The 19,929-nt window shown below is 36.3% G+C and overlaps 2 protein-coding genes across 2 annotated transcripts; both read right to left on the bottom strand.

The window, feature by feature from the left end:
* Positions 1-14,783: 14,783 nt before the first annotated feature.
* LOC142338171 (synaptotagmin 2-like) lies at positions 14,784-16,231 on the bottom strand. Its single transcript, XM_075387808.1, has one exon. It carries the CDS (start codon positions 16,229-16,231, stop codon positions 14,864-14,866), a length of 1,368 nt encoding a protein of 455 aa, XP_075243923.1. The 3' UTR covers positions 14,784-14,863.
* Positions 16,232-17,839: 1,608 nt separating this feature from the next.
* LOC142338676 (universal stress protein YxiE-like) lies at positions 17,840-19,628 on the bottom strand. Its single transcript, XM_075388542.1, has 2 exons — positions 19,456-19,628; positions 17,840-18,364 (listed from the first exon to the last, which is right to left on the bottom strand). The coding sequence occupies exons 1-2, from the start codon at positions 19,529-19,531 to the stop codon at positions 17,943-17,945; spliced, it is 498 nt and encodes a 165-aa protein (XP_075244657.1). The 5' UTR covers positions 19,532-19,628; the 3' UTR covers positions 17,840-17,942.
* Between the last annotated feature and the right edge of the window lie 301 nt (positions 19,629-19,929).

The following is a 19,929-nucleotide window of genomic DNA, read 5'->3' as shown; positions in this document are numbered from 1 at the left end:
AAAATAATTTGTTTTACTTACCCTGCAGCGTTCTAGAATTCAAGATGAGTTCCAACAGCGTGAAACTTGACAGTGCAAGGAAGTGGCACAGACGATTGGGTCATTTGAATCAAGCGGATGTGGTCAGGAATGCACCAGAGACAGTGGGGGAACTCGATGATGTATGCAATGTGTGTGCATTGGCCAAGATCACAAAGACTCCAGTACCAAGAGTGGCAGAGACCCAAGCAGAAGAGAAGCTGGAGAGGGTGTTCACAGACGTGATGGGACCTTTCAGAGTAGAGTCACTGTCAGGGTTCCAGTTCTGCATAGTGTTTGCAGACCAATACACGAAGTTTGTGTTTGTGGACTTGCTTAAGGCAAAGAGTGAAGCACTGGCCAGCCTGAAGAAATTTGTTCTCAGTGTGGGGACGCCCAAGAAGCTGAGGCAGGACAATGCGAAGGAGTTTCTCTCAGAGCAGTTCGAGACGTACTGCTTAGATGCAGGCATTCTACAGGAGAAGACCATACCAGAGACACCACAACAGAATGGGTTAGCTGAGAGGTGCAACAGGACACTGCTGGAGATGGCAAGATGTTTGCTCATTGACTCAGGACTTCCCACGATGATGTGGGGAGCAGCAATTTTTCACGCAGCAAGGATCAGAAACTTGGTTGTGAGACGAGGAGAAGAAAAATGCCCAGCAGAGCTGATGAGAGGTGTAAAACCTAAGCTTCCAATTAGTAAATTATCTATTTTTGGTTGCACAGTCTTCATGAGGAAGAGGGACAGAGAAGTCAGCAAACTTGAACCCAAGGCACTGGAAGGAAAGTTTGTGGGTTATACTGAAGGAGAAAACGGATACCTGGTGTACATACCCAACACACGCAAGGTGATGGCAGTTCGAGATGTGATCATCAAGGAGTCTGAAGTGGGCTCAATCCTTGACAACAAAGAAACGGCGGACCTACTAGATGATGGGTCGGAACTGGGAATCTGCCACCCAGATGATGGTCATCAAGACGATGACAACAGAGAACGACAGGACACATCTACTGCAATAAAGGAGGAGTGGCATGACGCAGGGAGCGTGAATACTCAAGAAACAACACTGAGACAAGAGGCCTCGGATGTTGGAGAAACAGCACTAGATGAAGGATCTACTGCAACAAGAGGGAGTCACAGAGACTCAGAGTCACTAGAAGACAGTGACACAGAAGACTTCTCACAGTTAGAGACAGTTGGCTTCAATGAAGATGCACTGGAACACGCGGACAGAGCAGAGCCCAGACGAGGGACACGAGCAAGGAATGTTCCGCAATTTTTTGGAGAAGTCAGGACCCATCTTGCTGTGACTGAGGGCGACTATGTGGAACCCAAAACAGTCTACGAAGCCAAGCAAGGTGACGATTGGGACCAGTGGCACCGGGCAAAGAAGGACGAGGTCAAGGCACTCCAAGACAACGAGACTTGGAACCTAGTGAGACCACCCACAGACAGGGACGTCATACCGGGCAAATGGGTTTACAAAGTGAAATTGGGACCCAGTGGTCAAGTGGACAAATACAAAGCGCGCTATGTGGCGAAAGGCTTCAAACAAGTGGAAGGACTGGACTACTTTGAGACTTTTGCTCCTACCTGTAAGCCAGAGACATTCAGGATTCTACTTCAGCTATCAGCGAAGCAAGGCCATGTGATGCACCAATTTGATGTCAAGACTGCTTTCCTGCACTCACCAATCGAGGAAGAAGTGTATCTGGAACAGCCACAGGAGTTTGTAAAACGCGGATCAGATGGGGAGAAGTTAGTATGTCGACTAAATAAATCAATTTATGGTTTGAAACAGGCTGCTAACAACTGGTACAAAGAGCTGGCAAACTTCCTACTGAGACAGGGGTTCACCAGAAGCAGGAACGATCACTGCTTGTTCGCAAGATCAGAAGCAGAGGATCACACCTTCATCTTGGTCTGGGTTGACGACATCATAGTAGCATCAAGAAGTATGACAGTGGTCTCTGATGTCAAGAAGGCACTAGAAGCAACCTTTCACATGGAAGACAGAGGGAGACTACACTGGTTTCTGGGTCTAAGAATCAGACGAGAAGAGGGCAAAGTCACAGTCGACCAAGAACGCTACATAGAAACAATGCTTGAGCGGTTTCAAATGGATCAATGCAAACCCTCAAGAACTCCAGCTGATTTGAATTTGAAACTTCGAGGATCTACAGAAGCTTGGTTGGATCACTTCTGTATCTGGCCAAACAGACGAGGCCAGACATCATGTTCACAGTCAACATTCTGTCCAGACACATGAATGCACCTACCAATCAACACTGGATGTGCGGAAAACGACTTCTGCGATATCTTCAAGGTTCAAAAGGTTTAAAACTTACTTACACAAAAGAGGCTAGTTATGATTTAGTGGGGGAAAGTGATGCAGACTGGTCTGGAGACGTGAACGACAGAAAATCAACAACGGGCTATTACTTCAAGCTCAACGGACGTGGCGCAGCACTCAGCTGGGGTGTCAAGAAGCAGGCCACAGTTGCTCTTTCTTCATCAGAAGCAGAATATCAGGGCATGGCAGCAGCAGTTCAGGAAGCACTCTACCTGAAACAACTTCTAGAGGATTTTGGCAACCAACAGAAACGTCCAATAGCAATTGGAGAAGACAACCAAAGTTGTATCAGACTCTGCCGAAACCCAGTCATGCACAAAAGGAGCAAGCACATCGAAACAAAGTTTCACTTCATCTGGGACAAAACGGAGGATGGGACTATTTCAATTCATTACGTTCTTACAGACAAAATGGCAGCGGACATCTTCACAAAGTCCTTACCCGTTTCGAAAGTGGAAACATTCAGAGCAGTTTTGATGGGAACAGACTCTACGCAATCAGCTCAAGTCTGAGTGGGGGTGTTAGAATTTCGATCAAACTATAGTCTTAAATTTAGTGAGAATTAGAAAGAAAGTTTGACTTACCAGATTAGAAAGACAAGCAATTTGATTTTGATCAAAAAATTATATAAATGAATCGTCAAGAAATGGTGCTGAGAATCAATATTCGGTTCAAATTGGTGAATCTAGATAACTATTATTAGAGTTAGATTAATTGATGTAAAATCTTCCCAGCATGTATTAAATGATGATGATATCTCCGGAAGTGTGAATGAATTCTCAGAAAAGTGCAAATGCATTCCATTTATGGTTCCCTTTGCGACTGATTTGCAGAAGCAAACCATATTGGGTAACCTTTGCGACCCCCACTATAAATCACGGTGCTAAGATTAGTTTTGTATCTTGACTTTTTCACACTGATAATGGGTATATATACAGCTGATTTTTGAGTCCTTTTTCATCCCCAAATTCAAATCACCATCTTGATCAAATAATCAGATCTCTCCTGTAAATCTCTAAATTCTACTGTAAAATATCATTTTGTTATTCTCTCATTTTTGAGAAATTAATTCTTTTACTTAGTTAAAAACGCTTTTTATTCCGCTTGCGAAAGTCCATAACCCAACATTTTCCTCTGATGTTAAATGAACGCTGTTTTTTGAGGCGACTTAGAAAACTGGAGTCGGTGGTCTCCGTTGTACTTTGAGTTTCGAAGCTCCATGACAAACGTTTTCATTATTATGCTGTTAGATAAACAAAAAAATTATCAATTAGAAAAAGATATTAAAAATTTGAGAGAATAATAAGCTACGTACGAAAAGCATCAAAAACAAGACCATACTTATTATTAGTGAGCCGTTGAAACCTATCATTTTTTGAACATAACGACATATTGTACATTACATGTGAATTAATTTGTTGATTAATTTGAGACAGCAAAAGCCGCAGTCATAGCACCGAACATCAACCAAATTTCGCATACTGTTTTCTCTCAAACTGCGAAACTAACCCTTCAGGCCTATCGTTGTTTGTTTTTTGTCTACCTTTTCATACCCAGTGCAAATAAAATCAAGCCGCCAAATTCACATTCAACTGACTTCAAAATCAATAAAATGTATGAAGAGTTCTTTAAAAATTTGGCGCTCAAAAACAACATAAATTATTTGAAATGCGAATTCAGTATTAGCAGACGCAGTACAAAAGGCTGCCCGTATTTACTGATATTAATTGCTGTTTCAACGGTAAACATAAATTTGGCCACCAAAAAGAGGCGCAGAATAGGGAATTCGACTTGGATTTCGAAGACACGTGGCGTTCCCATTTTTCTCGAGTAAATTTTGAAATCTTCAAAGAAAACAAGAAATAAGAAATAAAAGCATACAAAAGCGCGCATTAGACTAAATTCTGAACACACTGAATTATTAAAAAAAATTCTGCAGCCTACATACATCTGAAGTTCAATAAAAGCTGTTCTCTGAGGCAGCTTAAAGAACTGGAGTAGGCGGTCTTTGGTGTACTTTTAGATTCAATACTCCATGAATAACTTTTTAATTATTATTTTGCTAGAGGAATTAAAAAAATTCTCAATTCAAAGAGAGTATCATAAAATCAGAAAGAAACATAAGCTACGTACAGGAGGTATCAAAAACGAGACCATGCTTATTATTAGGCAGCAATTGAGACCTATCAGGTTTTGAATACAAAAATATTGTACTTTAGAAGTGAAATACTTTGCTCATTAATTTGGGATAATAGTAAAAGCCGCAGACATAGCACCACACATCAACAAAAACTCGCGAACACTCTCTCTTTCTCTCAAGAACTGCGAAAACAACTTTTCGGGCCTATAGTTGCTTGTTTTTCGCTACCTTTTTACGCCCAATGCAAATAAGATCAAGCCGCAAAATTCACATTCAATTGACCTCAAAGTCATTAAAATGTATAGAGTTCTCTAAAAATTTGGCATACGAATATAAAATAAAAAATAAAAAATCAGAAATCAGTAAAAGCTGACTCAGAACAAGAAACGGCTCCTAACTAGTGATATTGACTGCTCTTCTAATGATTGACATAAATATGAAAAAAAATTAAAAGTGGTCTAAAATGCAACCAAAATATTCAAAAAATATTTAAAAACCTTTGGGTGCTTCTTATTCAAATCAGTTCAGTTCAACAAAAAACGCAATGCAGATCAGTCATTGATGGTCATTTTCGGATTATGCTGAATTCGGAAAGAGTGCGTATTTTTCTAAAATTTAACTTTCAATAATTTTTTTCCAGGTCCGAACTGAAATTAAATCAATTTTTTGTTATTTCAAAAACTCTCAGTAACATTTGCCAGCAATAGACAAATATCATACAAATTTTTCCTGATGATTCTCTGGACTTTTGCAAGTTTCCAAATAGAAGGAACATGGGACGAAAATTAGTTTAAAAGGGGCAAGAAACGGTCAAAAAGTCAGAAAAATTACTGAATGTTGACTGAACATTTCTCACAATATTGTTTTTGTGCAATTTTCTGCGTTTTTCTACCAGATCGAAACATTGAGATTATAGTGAAATATTTCTCAAAATGCTATTTAAAAAACCGCTAGTTGTCTGAAATGATTGTATTTGGACCAATTTTCAGCTAAAATTGATCAAAAATGGGGCTATATTGCATTACATAGTGGGTAAAAACTGTTAGTTAAACTGTTGGTCTGAGATACCCTAAAAAGTCAAAATTTGTCAACAAAATAAATGTTGGCTAGCAGAAAGTTCTGCCACTTTTTCAAGAAATGTGTGAACAATTTTTTTGCCTGTTAATAGAGAACCATTTGATATTCTTTTTGGGTAACGAAACTGAAAGCGAACTAAATAGAATTATGTCTAAGCAAATTAACAAAAAAAGGGTTGACCTTCCCATTGTACTTAATTAAACCTATCTTCCTGGAAATTAACATTTCAAAATGACTTTCAGTCAATTAGAAACAAATGTTTTGTTTATAGAACAATTCGTTGTATTTTACCTTGGATGTGACTGAAGATCTTTTTTTTCCTACTGTTTGCCGCAAAATATTAAACGCATTAAAAATATTAAGGATATGTATGATGAATGAAAATATTTGAAAATTGAGAAAAATTGCTCTGCATTGAGTTGTTGTCGTGTGTGGTCGGAACCAAAAACAAAATTCTATTCATAGAAAAAAAAACAAATTTTCCAAAATTTTTCAAAAACTCTTTTAAGAAGTTCTCTCACTTGACAGAGTTAGAAGATTATCCTTCTTTGGTTCTTTTTGAAGTAATTTTTGAATAGTTTTTGTTTTGTCTCTCAAACAAAGAGGAAGCAAATCTAAATTGCTTTTCTCTAGCGCAGTTAGTCCTTAAAGCTGCTATCAGCAAATATGGCGCAGAAGTGAAAACTCCAAAAAATTTGAAATACTTTTAATCTTTTTTGCTTTTTCTTACACTCTGTTTTCAAAACTCTTGTTTGGCCGTTCCAGCAACTGTAATAAAAGAATAATCACAAGAATAACACGGACTTTCAAAATGAAAACGGTAGAAAACTATGAAAAAGTTTTCATATGATAAATTAGCCTTCATTAATCTAAAACACTTATTCAGAACAAACGAATATTATATTTCTGTCATTGCAGAAACAAGTACATTCAAAATTGATGCCCTGAAATTATAGTGGAATTGAAAATATAAATTTGGTTTTATTTATAATTTTATAAATGCCAGTCTCATTTGAAACAAAGCTGCTCGTACATAAAATTACATACGTGGGTAAAAATTCGACCATTTTTTTCTAAAATTAAACTGTTGCGTCTTTTTTTCTCAACTAAACTAATAACTCCCCGGGTCGAAACCGAATGGTTAACTTGTAAGAACTTGCAAGTTTCTTGCAAAAGATGGTTAACTTGTAAGGTTTTATAAGTTTCTTGCAAAAGATGGTTAACTTGTAAGAACTTGCAAGTCGAATGGTTAATTTGTAAGAACTTGTACGTCGAATGGTTAACTTGTAAGATCTTGCAAGGTGAATGGCTAACTTGCAAGTTTCTTGCAAGTTCGTTCCGGTCGAGCACAATTCTCATTGGTTAGTTCAATTAAACATTCAGTCATTTACCGTAGAAAGCGCGTGGGATACGTAGTTAGCTGAATGCGTAGTTAGCTGCTCTGTTTGGATAACATAATATTCGACCTAAGTAGACAAAATGGTTACTTTTTGAATTTTATCAACTCAAGAGAGTTCCTTATGCAATTCCTTAAAAAACTGTAGATCTCAATTAGCTTCTTCACGATTGCTTTTTTAAAACTGTTCCCAAAATACTGATTTTGATTGAATTTTCAAACTCATATGTCAGTATTTTCTCAAAATAACTGAGTGGCCCTTCATTTTTATACCCTTTTGTATAATTTAAATCACACTTTTCCAGATTCTATTTTCTCCAAACGTCCGTTTACACTCATGTCTTGCAACGTTTAATTAAGGTTTAGTGCGTATGTGTGGGTATGTGTTTGTGCGTGTGTGTGTGTATGTGCGTGTGTTTGTGTGTGCGCGCGCGTGTATGAGCGTGCGTGGTGTGTGTGGTGTGTGTGTGTGAATGGTTAACTTGTAAGTAACTTGTAAGTCGAATGGTTAACCTGTAAGAGCCTTATAAGTCGAATGGTTAACTAGTAAGAGCCTTGTAAGTCGAATGGTTAACTTGTAAGAACTTGCAAGTTTTTGGAAGAAACACTTGCAAGGCGATGCATCGCCTTGTAAGTTTCTGCCAGAAACTTGCCAGTTCTTACAAGATAACCATTCGGCCTCGACCCGGGTCGCTAATAAACTAATAAAAACGCCGATTTTAAATTGCTTTTTTAGAATCTACTGTAACTAAAATTATAGTAGTTGATGAGCAAGAGAGACAAAGTTTGCAGATGTTTAAATTTTTTTCACTTTAAATAGAAATATGTAGTTTTTCTCGTGGACACTACTACCAATCAGCTAGGGAAACAATTAGTGGTTGACTGACGATGTTTACTTTTGACGATGTTTACTGTTGAAATTTCATAATGAAATTACGATGATACTCTAATTTGAATTAAGCTAATTATCCGACAGAAGGATGCAGATCATGTAGTGACTTAAGATGATAGTGATTTTGCTAGCAGTAAGTTTAACTTATGACAGTTGCTTAAACGATTATAACGCAGTTTTGTTCAGAAAAGGGCCAGAGTTAGCAAAAGAACTTATTAGTTTGACGCAAAATCTTGCGAAGAACACAGACCGACTAATATCGGAAGAATTGCTCTCGAGCGACATGCGGGTGGGTGCAAAAAGATTTGAACCCACCGGGATTCTAACCTTTGACCTCCCGCTTCACAACCACATGCACAATACCGACAGTGCTGTTTGGTCCTTCCTCAAATGCGTTGCTAAAACTCCGTTAAATTGTAAATTGACAAAAATCTATTAGATTGCTGAAACTCAAAGAGCCCTTACAAATTTAAAAAACCTTTTGTCTGCAGTTTTGGGCAAAAAAAATGCAAGCAGTTTTAATGTTGCATCAGCGTTAACCTAAAAATGCAAAATTATTGAAAAAAATGCAAACATTTTGCACATTGAGGTTAGCCAGCAATTTAGTTCAACAGCTTTTTTGAGCTCTTGACGTGGATCATAATGAAGAATTGAAGAAAAATTTTTGAAATTAATTAATCGGAAATCCAGTGCGATGAAAAGAACGAGAATATAGGTAGCAAAAACTGCTCAAAGGTACACACTTTTTGAACATTTAAAAACATTTAGGAGCTAAGTATCTGCAAGTTCATAAGTTGAATTAATGTGTCTCAAACATAGTGTAATTCAAAAGTAAATCAAAAGTCGCATTTCAAAACTATATATTAGGTCCCACTTTAAAAATCACACCAATTTTTTCATTTTTTGAAAAATTTGTACCTATGTTTTACGTAATTTGATCAATCTTCTCGTCACCAAAAATTTTTTTGCTCTAACGAACAAAACTACAAATCCTGAAAAATGACAAAAAAAACTTTAACGCGGATACCATTGTTAAATTTGTTCATTTCAGGATTGGATTTTGAACTGTTTAAGAGCAATAATAAAAACCGCAACTGAAAGATAAGTCAAACTCAATGAATCAACTTTGCTTAGAAAGTATAATTCGTATTAAAGCAATTTTTTTTTGTTAACAGGCTTCAAAATGACCAGAAAATCAACACTTAATTTTAGAACATTTTCTGCGAGAGTTCATTGTGTAGCAATTATTGTTCCAACCCACTTTGATGGGGGAGGAACTATACACTCAAGAGTGCTTTTTGTTGAGTCAATTTTGGCTGATGGATAAATTCATCGTAAAGGATTGTAAGTGTTGTCATTAAAACGCCAATCCAGCGTAGAATTTAAAATTGGAAAGATCTTTTCGAATTTCCACGGAGTTATCGAGGTTTGAATTTTTGTGAATATTTTACTGATTTCCGTTTTTTTACATTTTCCGTATTTTCAGGCAAAGTTTTGCCAATTTTGCAGAAAAATATGACAAAATTATTAATTATAATGTTGTTTGTTTTAACTCTAACGAAAGAAGAGTTTTGATGAAATGTTTGATCTAATTTTTGTTTAAAGTTTGGGTAAATTTTTCAAAACTCGGCCTTTCATCAAAAATGGCACAAAATAGGATTCTTTGATCCAATGGTTTGAATATACTGAATTAACACACCTAACAACTGGGAATTTAATATTTGTTAAACTTCAAATAGGGCTAGTTCCCATTGCGCTTTCTTTCAGTAGGTTCTTGAGTTCAATTTAGGAAGATTTTCAGCTAAGTTAAATCGATAATTATCCAAAGAGCATCATTTACTTTTGATACATTGATATTTTTGTCAAATTTTGCATAACAAAGTTAATTGGAACAATTACATGCTCCTAATGAACGAACAGAAATAGCACGGCTCCTTTTCATCTAATCGTTGTTTTTCACAATCCAAAAATATATCGGTTTGTAATTCTCGATGTTTTCTTTTTGAGGATGTTAACTATAAAACAGAAAATTTCAAATCAAAGCTTTCGAATGACAAGTCAAACTGGCTCGGGTTTTCAGGGAAATCTATTTAATTTTGTGGTCCGAAGCTTACGGTCAATTTAACTTTTTAAAAAAGTTTGTTTTCAAAAAAACAATGGATTATTTAGCGTTGCCATCGTTTTCTCAGTTTCTAGACAGGCCAGATATCAACTTATTGGCCTTCAAAATGAAGGCCCAACAGAATATATTGATGCTCAGAGAATAGATTATGGTTCTAACGGCTTCGATAACGTCTTCAATCATGGTTTAACGGAAGTATTTATGCTTCTCTATTTCTCCTTTTTGTCTTGTGAAAAAGCCTGGATAATTGAAGGTCTAAAACAATTCATATAGATGAACAAAGAACCTATTGAATGCTTTCAGTCGATAGCTAAAGTTTTTCATGACTTTGAAATCAAATAAATTTATTCAAAAATATTGACGGTTAGGACACCGTTTTCTCGCAAACTGTAATTAAAATTTTCTTTTTCGTCTGTATTTGTCGCTTGGAGACGTACATATTCTGGATAAGGACAGATCTCAATACCTTTACATGGGGGTATGAAAGAACATAAACCTTTTAAAAGATTTCAATTGATATTTAATGGTTTTCTTTATCTGCAATTATGTTTTCAAAAATGAACAACGTACATTTTTACTTCTCGGTTTTTTGTATGCTTTTTGTAAGTTATTTTTGTAACTTATTCTCATTAACAAACGTTTCCAAGTTTTTTCAGTGAAAAACAAACGTAATGCTTCGATTAGGTTCTATTTGACGCTGTTTTAACTATATTATTAAGTGTTCGTTTTGAATGTAAGTGCTTTGTTGTTAATTGATTTTGTTGATAGTCTTATCTGTAGTCTTCATAATGACAGGTCTCGGCAGCTCTCGAAAACGTCATTATTTACTGTACCAAATGGTTTGAGTCGGAAGCAATTTTTATTTAAACAATAGTTTTATTCATACATTAAGTATAAAAATTAACGATAAAAAGCAGTACATAACTTCAAATCGCTGATAATTTCCTGAATGTGAACGGTCTAACATTATGTATATCGATCTTAAAAGTAAAGATATTGAAATCCACAAAGTGAGGAATGGATTTCTGTTTGAGATTCATTTGGATTACAATAAAACCTCAAAAATTTAAACGACGTAGACTACTAGCGAGAGAAATATGGATACAACGATGCATCAGAGTTTCCCCAACCCGAATGTGAAAACAATTCATTCGCATTGGAGGAAAAAACTCGACCAAAAATACAAGCATTTATCTTTGAAGATATATTAAATGCGTAGTATCTTCAAAAATAACGTGACAGTATCTTAAAAATAAATGACCTTTCAAAAAACATACCAAGTAACTATAAAATTGTTCAGTACGCATATGACACTCTACCTTTCACAGAACATAAGGATTTGAAGCAACACTTACAAAATCCTCAAGAATCTTGCAAATTAGCTCATCAATACTTCAATATACATTTACTAAACCTTAGTGCTGAAAAAACTGAATTAGTTGTAATTACAAAGAAAAATAAGAACACCACCGGAGGGTCAATTAAAATTGGCGGTAAGATAATTGAATCCAAAGATTCAGTAAAATATTAAGGGATCATGATTGACAGTCATTTAAATTTCCAAGAAGAAGTTAAGAAAATTCTTAAGAAAATTTCATGCTGAATTAAAACCATTGCCGTAATTGAAAAACCGTTCGACATTCAGACTCGCCTACTTTTTCTACAGTCACTAGTTGTTAGCCATCTACATTATTCTTCAGTACTACTATCAGGAATAAGTCAAAAAACGATACTTTCACCTGATAAACAAATTAATTGGGCTTTAAAGACCATTACTTATCGCAAAAAATTATGAATCATCGAGAGATTTGAAATTGAAGTTTGAAATTTTGCCAGCAACGAAATTTTTGAAATATAAAAGGAATTTCTATATGTGTGGAAAAAATTTAGCGGTCATTTACCAGCATTTCGGAAAATTAAGTTCCCAACCTTCGAAGTAACTAGAAACAAACGAACAAACAACTACTTCTGCAAACTGATACCAAAAACTAAATACATCCAGAACTGTTTTTTAATACAAATGTTCCCTTATATAACTCGTTCAAAAATTTCGGTGATGAAAAAAAAATCCCTACTTGATGCAAAAAAAAAGCATATACCTATATACTAAATATTATATTACCCTACACTACCATTGATAATGTTACCTCTTGACATTGTCTTTTGGATAAATAAAGTGTTACTTTTTTTACAGTTTTTCAACAAAAAGTCCAACCTAACTGCTTATTTGGACTGATAAAACTTCAACGGTACTTGATTCTCATTATTTTTAATTTTTGTACACTTAATTTGACTACGATAACAACGTAAATCAGTGTCACGATTGTAGAAACAATCTCGAATGCCAACAACGAATGCCAAATTCGGCCAAGCACAGAACAAAACCGACAATGTCAAATTAGGAGTTCAACTTTGATAATGCCGTCCCTTCTGTAGTTTGAGGGTCTTCATCTTAAAAACTTTCGAATTTGCTCACTTCTAAACAAACGTGCATCCATCTTTTAGTGGTCATACTATGAGGTAACGGCTAAAAAAACGAAGTAAGTTAAGAAAGTTACTTTTTCCGACCTTTCGTAAAATCACGCCTACATCCATTCAGTCCACCCACCACCAACCCCGGAATTTTTATGTCTCCCACTAGAAAATTGCTATATAGCAAATTACCATGTAAACATAGCACGTGGGCCGGGGGACTAAAAGTCATAAGCCAACTAAGCTGGGCGAAGAACAGATCTGTAATTTTTTAATCTCAAAAATATTTTGAAAAACACGTTTTAGGCGCAAAATAAATTTTCCGCCCCACAAAGTCGTATAGAAATAATGAAATAATATTTTTCAAGTTTAGCACGACGGATTAATTCCAGCATCATTCTAAGGATGAAGCCAGCTGACCACAGTAGCAATTAACTCGAATCAATCGGTACACCAGAACATTATACTGTTTCAAAAACGCTCTTTCCGCTCTTAGTTATAATAAATTACGCCTCGATGGGAAGGTAATAATTTGTCATTCTTAATAAATCATGTCGAAAAAACAATAAGTCTTCACAAAGAGTCGTATGACTATGATAAAAAATACAAGCAAAAACCATACGTTTTTCTCTGACAAATTTATCTTTGATCAATTGAACATCTTCTCTAAGCCAATGGGAATCGTCAATAGAAGGATAATGTGATAAGATCTCAAAAGGAACCAAGATTATGAAAACAACCAAAATAAAAAAATGAAAAGTCGTAACATCGAAGTCATAAGGAAAATAGAAGATAAATTCGCTAAAAAGACTAATTTTGTTTGAAGGAGGAGAGATGTGGGCCCTGCCAATAGTCAGACTGACTTAAAGTTCACAGAAACAAGTCTAACATCTGTTAATGTTTTCCGATAAATTATTTTTAAAGTCTTAAGAGCCATTAGCTGTCTACTCAAAGCTCTAGATAGGTTCTCCTAACGCTCATCACGAAACCTATTGCACTTTTAGTCAACGAGTCTGTGTCATACGACTACAACAACTTACTAAAATCTCAAAAAAATCTAAATTTAAATAAAAAATTGCGAAACAGCATAGTCGGAGCCATAATAAACATGAGCGAATCCTTGAAAACTGATCATCTGTTCATTGGGCATCATTTGACAGTAAATGAGGTTTGTCATCAACAGAACCTTGATTTGAAAAGTGACCAGTCTCTAAGTGACTTAAAGAAAAATATGAACCGGTTTTTAAAATAACAGCTCTTAATAGAAATCGAATTTTCTTGTTAGTAAACTTCCCTATGAGACAAAAACTAGCCTTTTAAAAGTCCTTTCGTCTGTTAGAAACACAAAATTGTTTCATTTGTATTATAAAATGTAATTTTGAATTAATATTTTTCTAGAAAAAAAATCTTAGTTTGAACAAAATTTACGCTAAAAGTGAAGAAAATCAGGCCAAACATCACAAGTTCACACAAAACTTTAAACCTCGATAACTCCTCGAATCCGAAGGAATCTTTTAAATTCCAAACTCTACGCTGGACGAACTTTTTAGTGATACCACTTGCATTTCTCTACCATGAATATATCGATCAAAATTGTCTGAGCAAAAAAAACCCATTTGAGTATATAGTTCCTCCCCCACAATTGCGGTAGCAACAATTATGGTTCTATAGGAAATGCAGTTATTCTCACAGGGATCTCATAAGCTCACTTTCCAAATATTGATTATCACCTATTATTGAGTTCAGGGAAACTATTAACTCCAAAACGCTTGTAGCTGGCCAATTCTCAAAATCTTCGTCCGTTTTTTAATAAGTTTCAAAAAATTTTACATCATTATCTTCTTTGTTTTAAGAAATTAGATGATCGACGCTTTTTAACTAAACATGAGCCAACTAACGTCGGACGAGTTCATTTCGGATGACAGGTGCGGGGCAATTTAATTTAGGGGTGTAGCTTAGAAATTTCTTTAATGGGTGCAAAAACTCAGACCATAGGGTTTCGAGCCTGAGACCTCACGGATAGTATTAAGACATCTTAAACTCTAAGCTACAACTCCTTTGGGAATCAACCGCTAACAATCGCTTTTATATTAGCAGCAAACTTCATTTCGAAATGAGAGCTCTCGACCTCACTCAAAATGAAGAAGCGAAGCGTGAAAAAGACACTCAAGAACTCGTCCAGACTCAAACAGTACAGGCAAAAACTGTCATATTCGACAAAAATTGTGGTTAGATTAAAAAATGTTCTCATAAATATTGTAATATTCTAATACATAATAGAAATTAATAAACGTATCTAGATTGCTTATGAACATTTACAACGATAACAAAGCACAACCCATTGTTTTTAACCGAAATTTTCGAAACCCAGTTTGTGAAAGAGTGATCAGCGCTGTGATGGCATCAAATGATGCCAGGCTGTTTGAGGTCTCTTCAGGTTCTCAATCATTTGGTCCCATTGTTTCTCGGCCGTCTCCGAATCCGGTTCCATTCCCATTCGCACCGACCCTATCTCGTCATTCGTCCCTAACATGTCATAATCCTTCACCATTATCAACAAGTCTACTAAAGGAAGTTGATTCGGCGCAATATGAACTGTAAACGCCTCGTTGTAGTAAGGATTTGAAGTTCCCTTTTGAATTTCAGTTTTATCCTTGAATATTATTTTATCTTTGACAGTGACAATAATCTTCACGTATGGATCAGCCTTGCCTCGAAAATCCGTAGGTTTCAACTGCTTGCACTCGATGATGGTGATACTTAGCCTGCAATTCAATGGGTTGTAGCGAAGAGTGACGCATACCTCGCCTAGGGGGTCGTCAAGGGCAGGATTATACGAAGTCATGGGAACGGATCCTGGACCTAATCTGAAGTCTTCATCGAACAGTTCCACGACACCGTCACCTATAGGCATGTCACGAAGAAACTTGTGGTGTTGGATAAGGCGAAACAGAACTTTGCTCTCAGTCAACGATTCAATCGAGCACTTAAACTTGAAACTCTGGTCAAATTTTGGATTTAACGTCTGACTTACCACTTCAGTTTCGAACGTTCGCTTTGACCCCGGAATCAGCGAGACCTTAACATAGACTGCAAATTCTTTCATGTCGACTTCCTTTTTTCTCTTCCGCAGTATCGTGATATCTTTTATTTGGACAATTTCAATCTTTAATTCCTTCTCGATGTAGTTGTAATGCACAACGTAGTGGACTTCCCCCACCGTCTTTTTCTTTCCTTTCCCACTTTTTTCAAAGTTTTCCAGCAATGTGTTTCGCATCTGCCTTTTCCTTATAAATCGACGGACAAAAAATAACACGAGGCCAATTATGACTAAAAGCGCCAATGCAAGTAAAGCTATGTAAACGTAAATAGGTACAGAAGTAACTTTGTCCAGAATACCCCCACTCGAACTCTCGGAATCGGTGGTCAAATTGGACCCATGTCGCAATCCAGTGTTGCTCTCCAGAGCAGCGAACCCCGCGTTAGAGCCCAAAGTTGCACTGTTGTTTCTGGATAAGGAAAAGGTCGAATTAGCTGAATCTTCTGTTCCATTGTTGGACGTGCTATTCAACAGTTCCGAATTCTCGATTTGTCGTGAAGTTGACGAAAATCTGAGTTCATCATTTGAGCGCAAACTTAAGGAATGGACGGACTTCCGGGCGTATGGAAAAGGGAAAACTCTATCTTGGGGCGGAAGTTTCGGAGACGATCTATGAGAATTATGAAAGTCTCTAAGTCTGAGCTTTGTTTTCATTTTCAGTGAAAAGCAGCGGTCAAGTTATGAATAGCTAGCTAACTTAACTAACCTCAAAACAGACTTACAATATTCTTGAAGTCTTCAATAAAATTTAAATTCGCCTTTCTTGCCTTCGTTAATTGAATAAACTTTTTTGAACCTGGTCTATTAAAGTATCATTTTACTATCAGAGAATAGTCTAATACAACAGCGTTTTTCAAATTCTAAATCTCTTCAAAGTGAGATTACATTCACAGTTAAATTGAGTTGCATTAGTTTATAATGTAACAGCTGGTCAAAGAAGAAGATTTTACATCAACTTTAACGAACTCTTGGCTTTTTAGTAATAGTGGTAAAGGTGGCCTTATCTGATCTGTTTGGCAATTTGTTAATGACTACACACCAGACTAACTCAGCATGATAATCGCTAAGGTCAAAAATAACAATAATTTGAACAAAAAATAATTAACCAGAAATATTAATCGCTCCTGTTCTCGTGTATAATTAAACTTAGGAAATAGAGAATACTTAAAGTGCGCTGTTAAAACTTGCATTGGACCTGTCATGGCTTGTTCTATCAACACCAGACATTAATACAATTATTTAAGCAATTGGTACTCATATACCAAACTATAAATAGCAGGATTTTACTGTCGAAGAAGCCTCGGAGGCCATTGCCAAAAATTGCATAATCATATTTGGTAAATTTCCTCGAACTCTCAAACCGTTCTTGTTTCAAAAACTGGAAAAGCATGAAAAAAAAAGATTAAATTGTGCATTGGCAGCTATTTCAAGTTAACTACAAGTAAAATAAGGAGGCTTGTAAGTATGTGCGTTTGCACACCTAGTTCCGACCCCTAAATTCAACTTTTAAATTAAGGTAAAAACTACAAAAAACCCTCATTACTATAATTACTTGCCTTGAGTAACAAACCAGTTCATGCGTGATTTTCCTAAAAATTTCATCGAAAAGCAATCCAATTTACTAATGAAAGCAAAAATGAGGTGAAAAAAGATAACATTTCTAATATTTTAATCCCCCAAAACTAGTTTTCAGTTTCAATTCTCTTCTTGAATGACTATTTTTCCTGTCCGCTGAACACACTTAAGCATTTAAAATATTTGAAAATTGCGAATCGCTCTTTTGTCATGTTTTAATTGTACCAATTATTATCTCAAAATGCGACTGATAGACCAAATTTGACTAAATACGACAACTGGCCCCATTATCAAGTTTTTTTACCCCATAATTGGGGTCGGAACAATTGACAACCAAGTTACAAACTAATTGCATTATCAAATCAATTAAATAAGCTTTAAAAAAAGAGTGACAGACTATTGCGAGCAGCATGTTGGGATCCGTTTCCTCTTTCCTTGAATGATTTAATAGTCGAACACATTCATATCATAGACAATCAGTTCGTTTTCCATTGCTACTGGGGTCACTAACATATCTTGGTTCACGTCTTCGATCAAAAATGTCGTCGATCAAAAATTTTTTTGTTCTAAAAGTTTTTGGCGTTCGTTGCATCAAATGCCGGCTAATGAAACAAAGTTTACGCAAGATACTCATATGAAACTTAGGTCAAACTCAGGTTTTTATCAAAGCAGTTGTAAAAACTTATGCTTATCATAAGCGGGCTAACGAAACATTGTTTGGGTTTTATTATTAGGGGGTTAAAGGAAACGGATCCGCCAATTGAGTTGAATAATTAATTATTAATTAGCTTTAGGTGGGATTCGAGTTTGGCACGATAGAGACCGAGATGTTGCTGTTGTGAATCACGTGATCACTAACTGACCCCAGAATCTTCCGCTTGATCTTGCCCAATCCTCGAGTGCCGATCACTATGTGATTGATATTCTGGGCCTTTGCAAACTTACATATAGCACTGCCAGGATTAGAGTCATTGACGTTCTCAAACACAGCTGTTTTTGGGTCACAGTTGTAGTCCTCTAAGATACCCGAGTACGACTCGCGTAGTTCTGCTATGTAGACGTCTTCGTTTCCGGAGCTGCTGCCAGTTACGATGTGGTCGAAGCTGCCTTGGGGCACATCAACTGGAGCATCGATGGGGAGAGACATTCCTCCCACGCCTTTGGATGTGACTTGAAGCAGCATCACTTTGTCGTCGGGTTTTCTCAAGTTGCCTGAAATAATGCTCCGTTAATTATCCAAACTCAAAATCAAAACCGTGTCACATAAAACAGCTTTCTAATAGTCCACTAAATTGATACCATAGTTGTCACCGCTATACTTACCTTCAAGCTCAACCTCTAAAATCTCAATCTCATAGCATTAAAAAAGTTCCTAACTTCTGACAAATATCAAGCACTAAAACCTGTTTTCTGGCGGTACTACCCCTCTAAATAAAAGATTCGCGATAGCGGGCAGGAATTTCAATCAACGTTGAAAAATTAATATAGACACAGACACTTCATGCCCTTTTCTCGCAAAGTTGTGGATATTTGCATTACTAGGGGGCGTTGACGGCAAAACAGCTTCAGCTGTGCCTGCAAAAATTGTTTGAAAAAGCCATGCTAAATGGTATATATTTAAAATGCCAGTAAATGTTCATAAAAAAAGTTCATTAAGTGACTTCAGAAGACTTCAGAGTAATGGTTAAGTGACTCTTCTTGAAGCCACTGAGAACTTCTGGCGTTTATCGAGAACCGCGAAACGGTTCGAGATATTAAGTCAGAATTTCGAAGTGACTTCTCCCGGGTCACTTCACCATGCTTAAAACAAGAAACGCGCACGTTTTAAAATGACGGAAGTCAACGAAATTCAACTTCTGGCTAAGTAGCAACTTCGGGCTTTTTAACTTCTGGCACTGCAGACTTTCGGCATTTTAAAATGTGCACGTGAGTGTTTTAATATTCCTTAGAAAACGTTTGAAATGCATTAACCTTCCAAATAGAATGGCATTACAGAACAGTGTTAGGGGTCTAAACAGGCTCAACTGCTGTAAAAATGGACCATAATTGGATTTCAACCAACAACTTTTACTTGAATGTTTTACTTTGAATGTTCCTCTTTGGCAGTTTTTGTGAGCCGTATACTAAGACAGTAGCAAAGTTCTAAGTGAATTGAAAGCAACTTAGATTGCTCGCATGCTTTAACATTTTATCCCCTTTCCGAGGACAAAAAGACAGGCAGAAATTGCATTCAGAAGACCAAAGGACCTGAACTTCGTTTGAGAACGATTAATCAAACAAAACTTTAGTCAAACAAAACTTACCTAAGTACCATTCCAAGGCGTTGACACTGCAATCTGATCCATCGATGCAGACAAGTATTTTACGCTGCGTAGCCATCTTCAGAACGGGTGATGCGGGTTAATAAAGCAAAATTTCAAATTAAGTGATTAATTTTCCGTTGAACATACCCAACCTAAAAACATTGAGCAAGGTTATATTGAATGCAGTAGTGGATGCCTATCGGAGCTACAATTAACAGGTAGGATTGGTGGGACATGGTCCATTGCCCCCTTTTAAATAACTGATCAACGTGAAGCATTATTATTTTTCAAACTAGGAAAATTACTAGGTTTGTCTGTCTTTCCTCAAGTGGCTGGTACAGCCGCGACTGGTTGTATTAACCGTTCTCCAAATAAGACGGGCAAAGATGGGGCGCATCATGACGAAGCAGCGAGAAAAGTGGATTTCTTTAACGTGTAATTGAGATAGACTTATAGAGGAATAACATGTCCATC

This window comes from Convolutriloba macropyga, chromosome 4 (genome assembly GCF_964194025.1).
Source record: "Convolutriloba macropyga chromosome 4, txConMacr16.3, whole genome shotgun sequence".
Lineage (NCBI taxonomy): Eukaryota > Metazoa > Xenacoelomorpha > Acoela > Convolutidae > Convolutriloba > Convolutriloba macropyga.
This window is presented reverse-complemented; position numbering and strand designations above follow the sequence as displayed.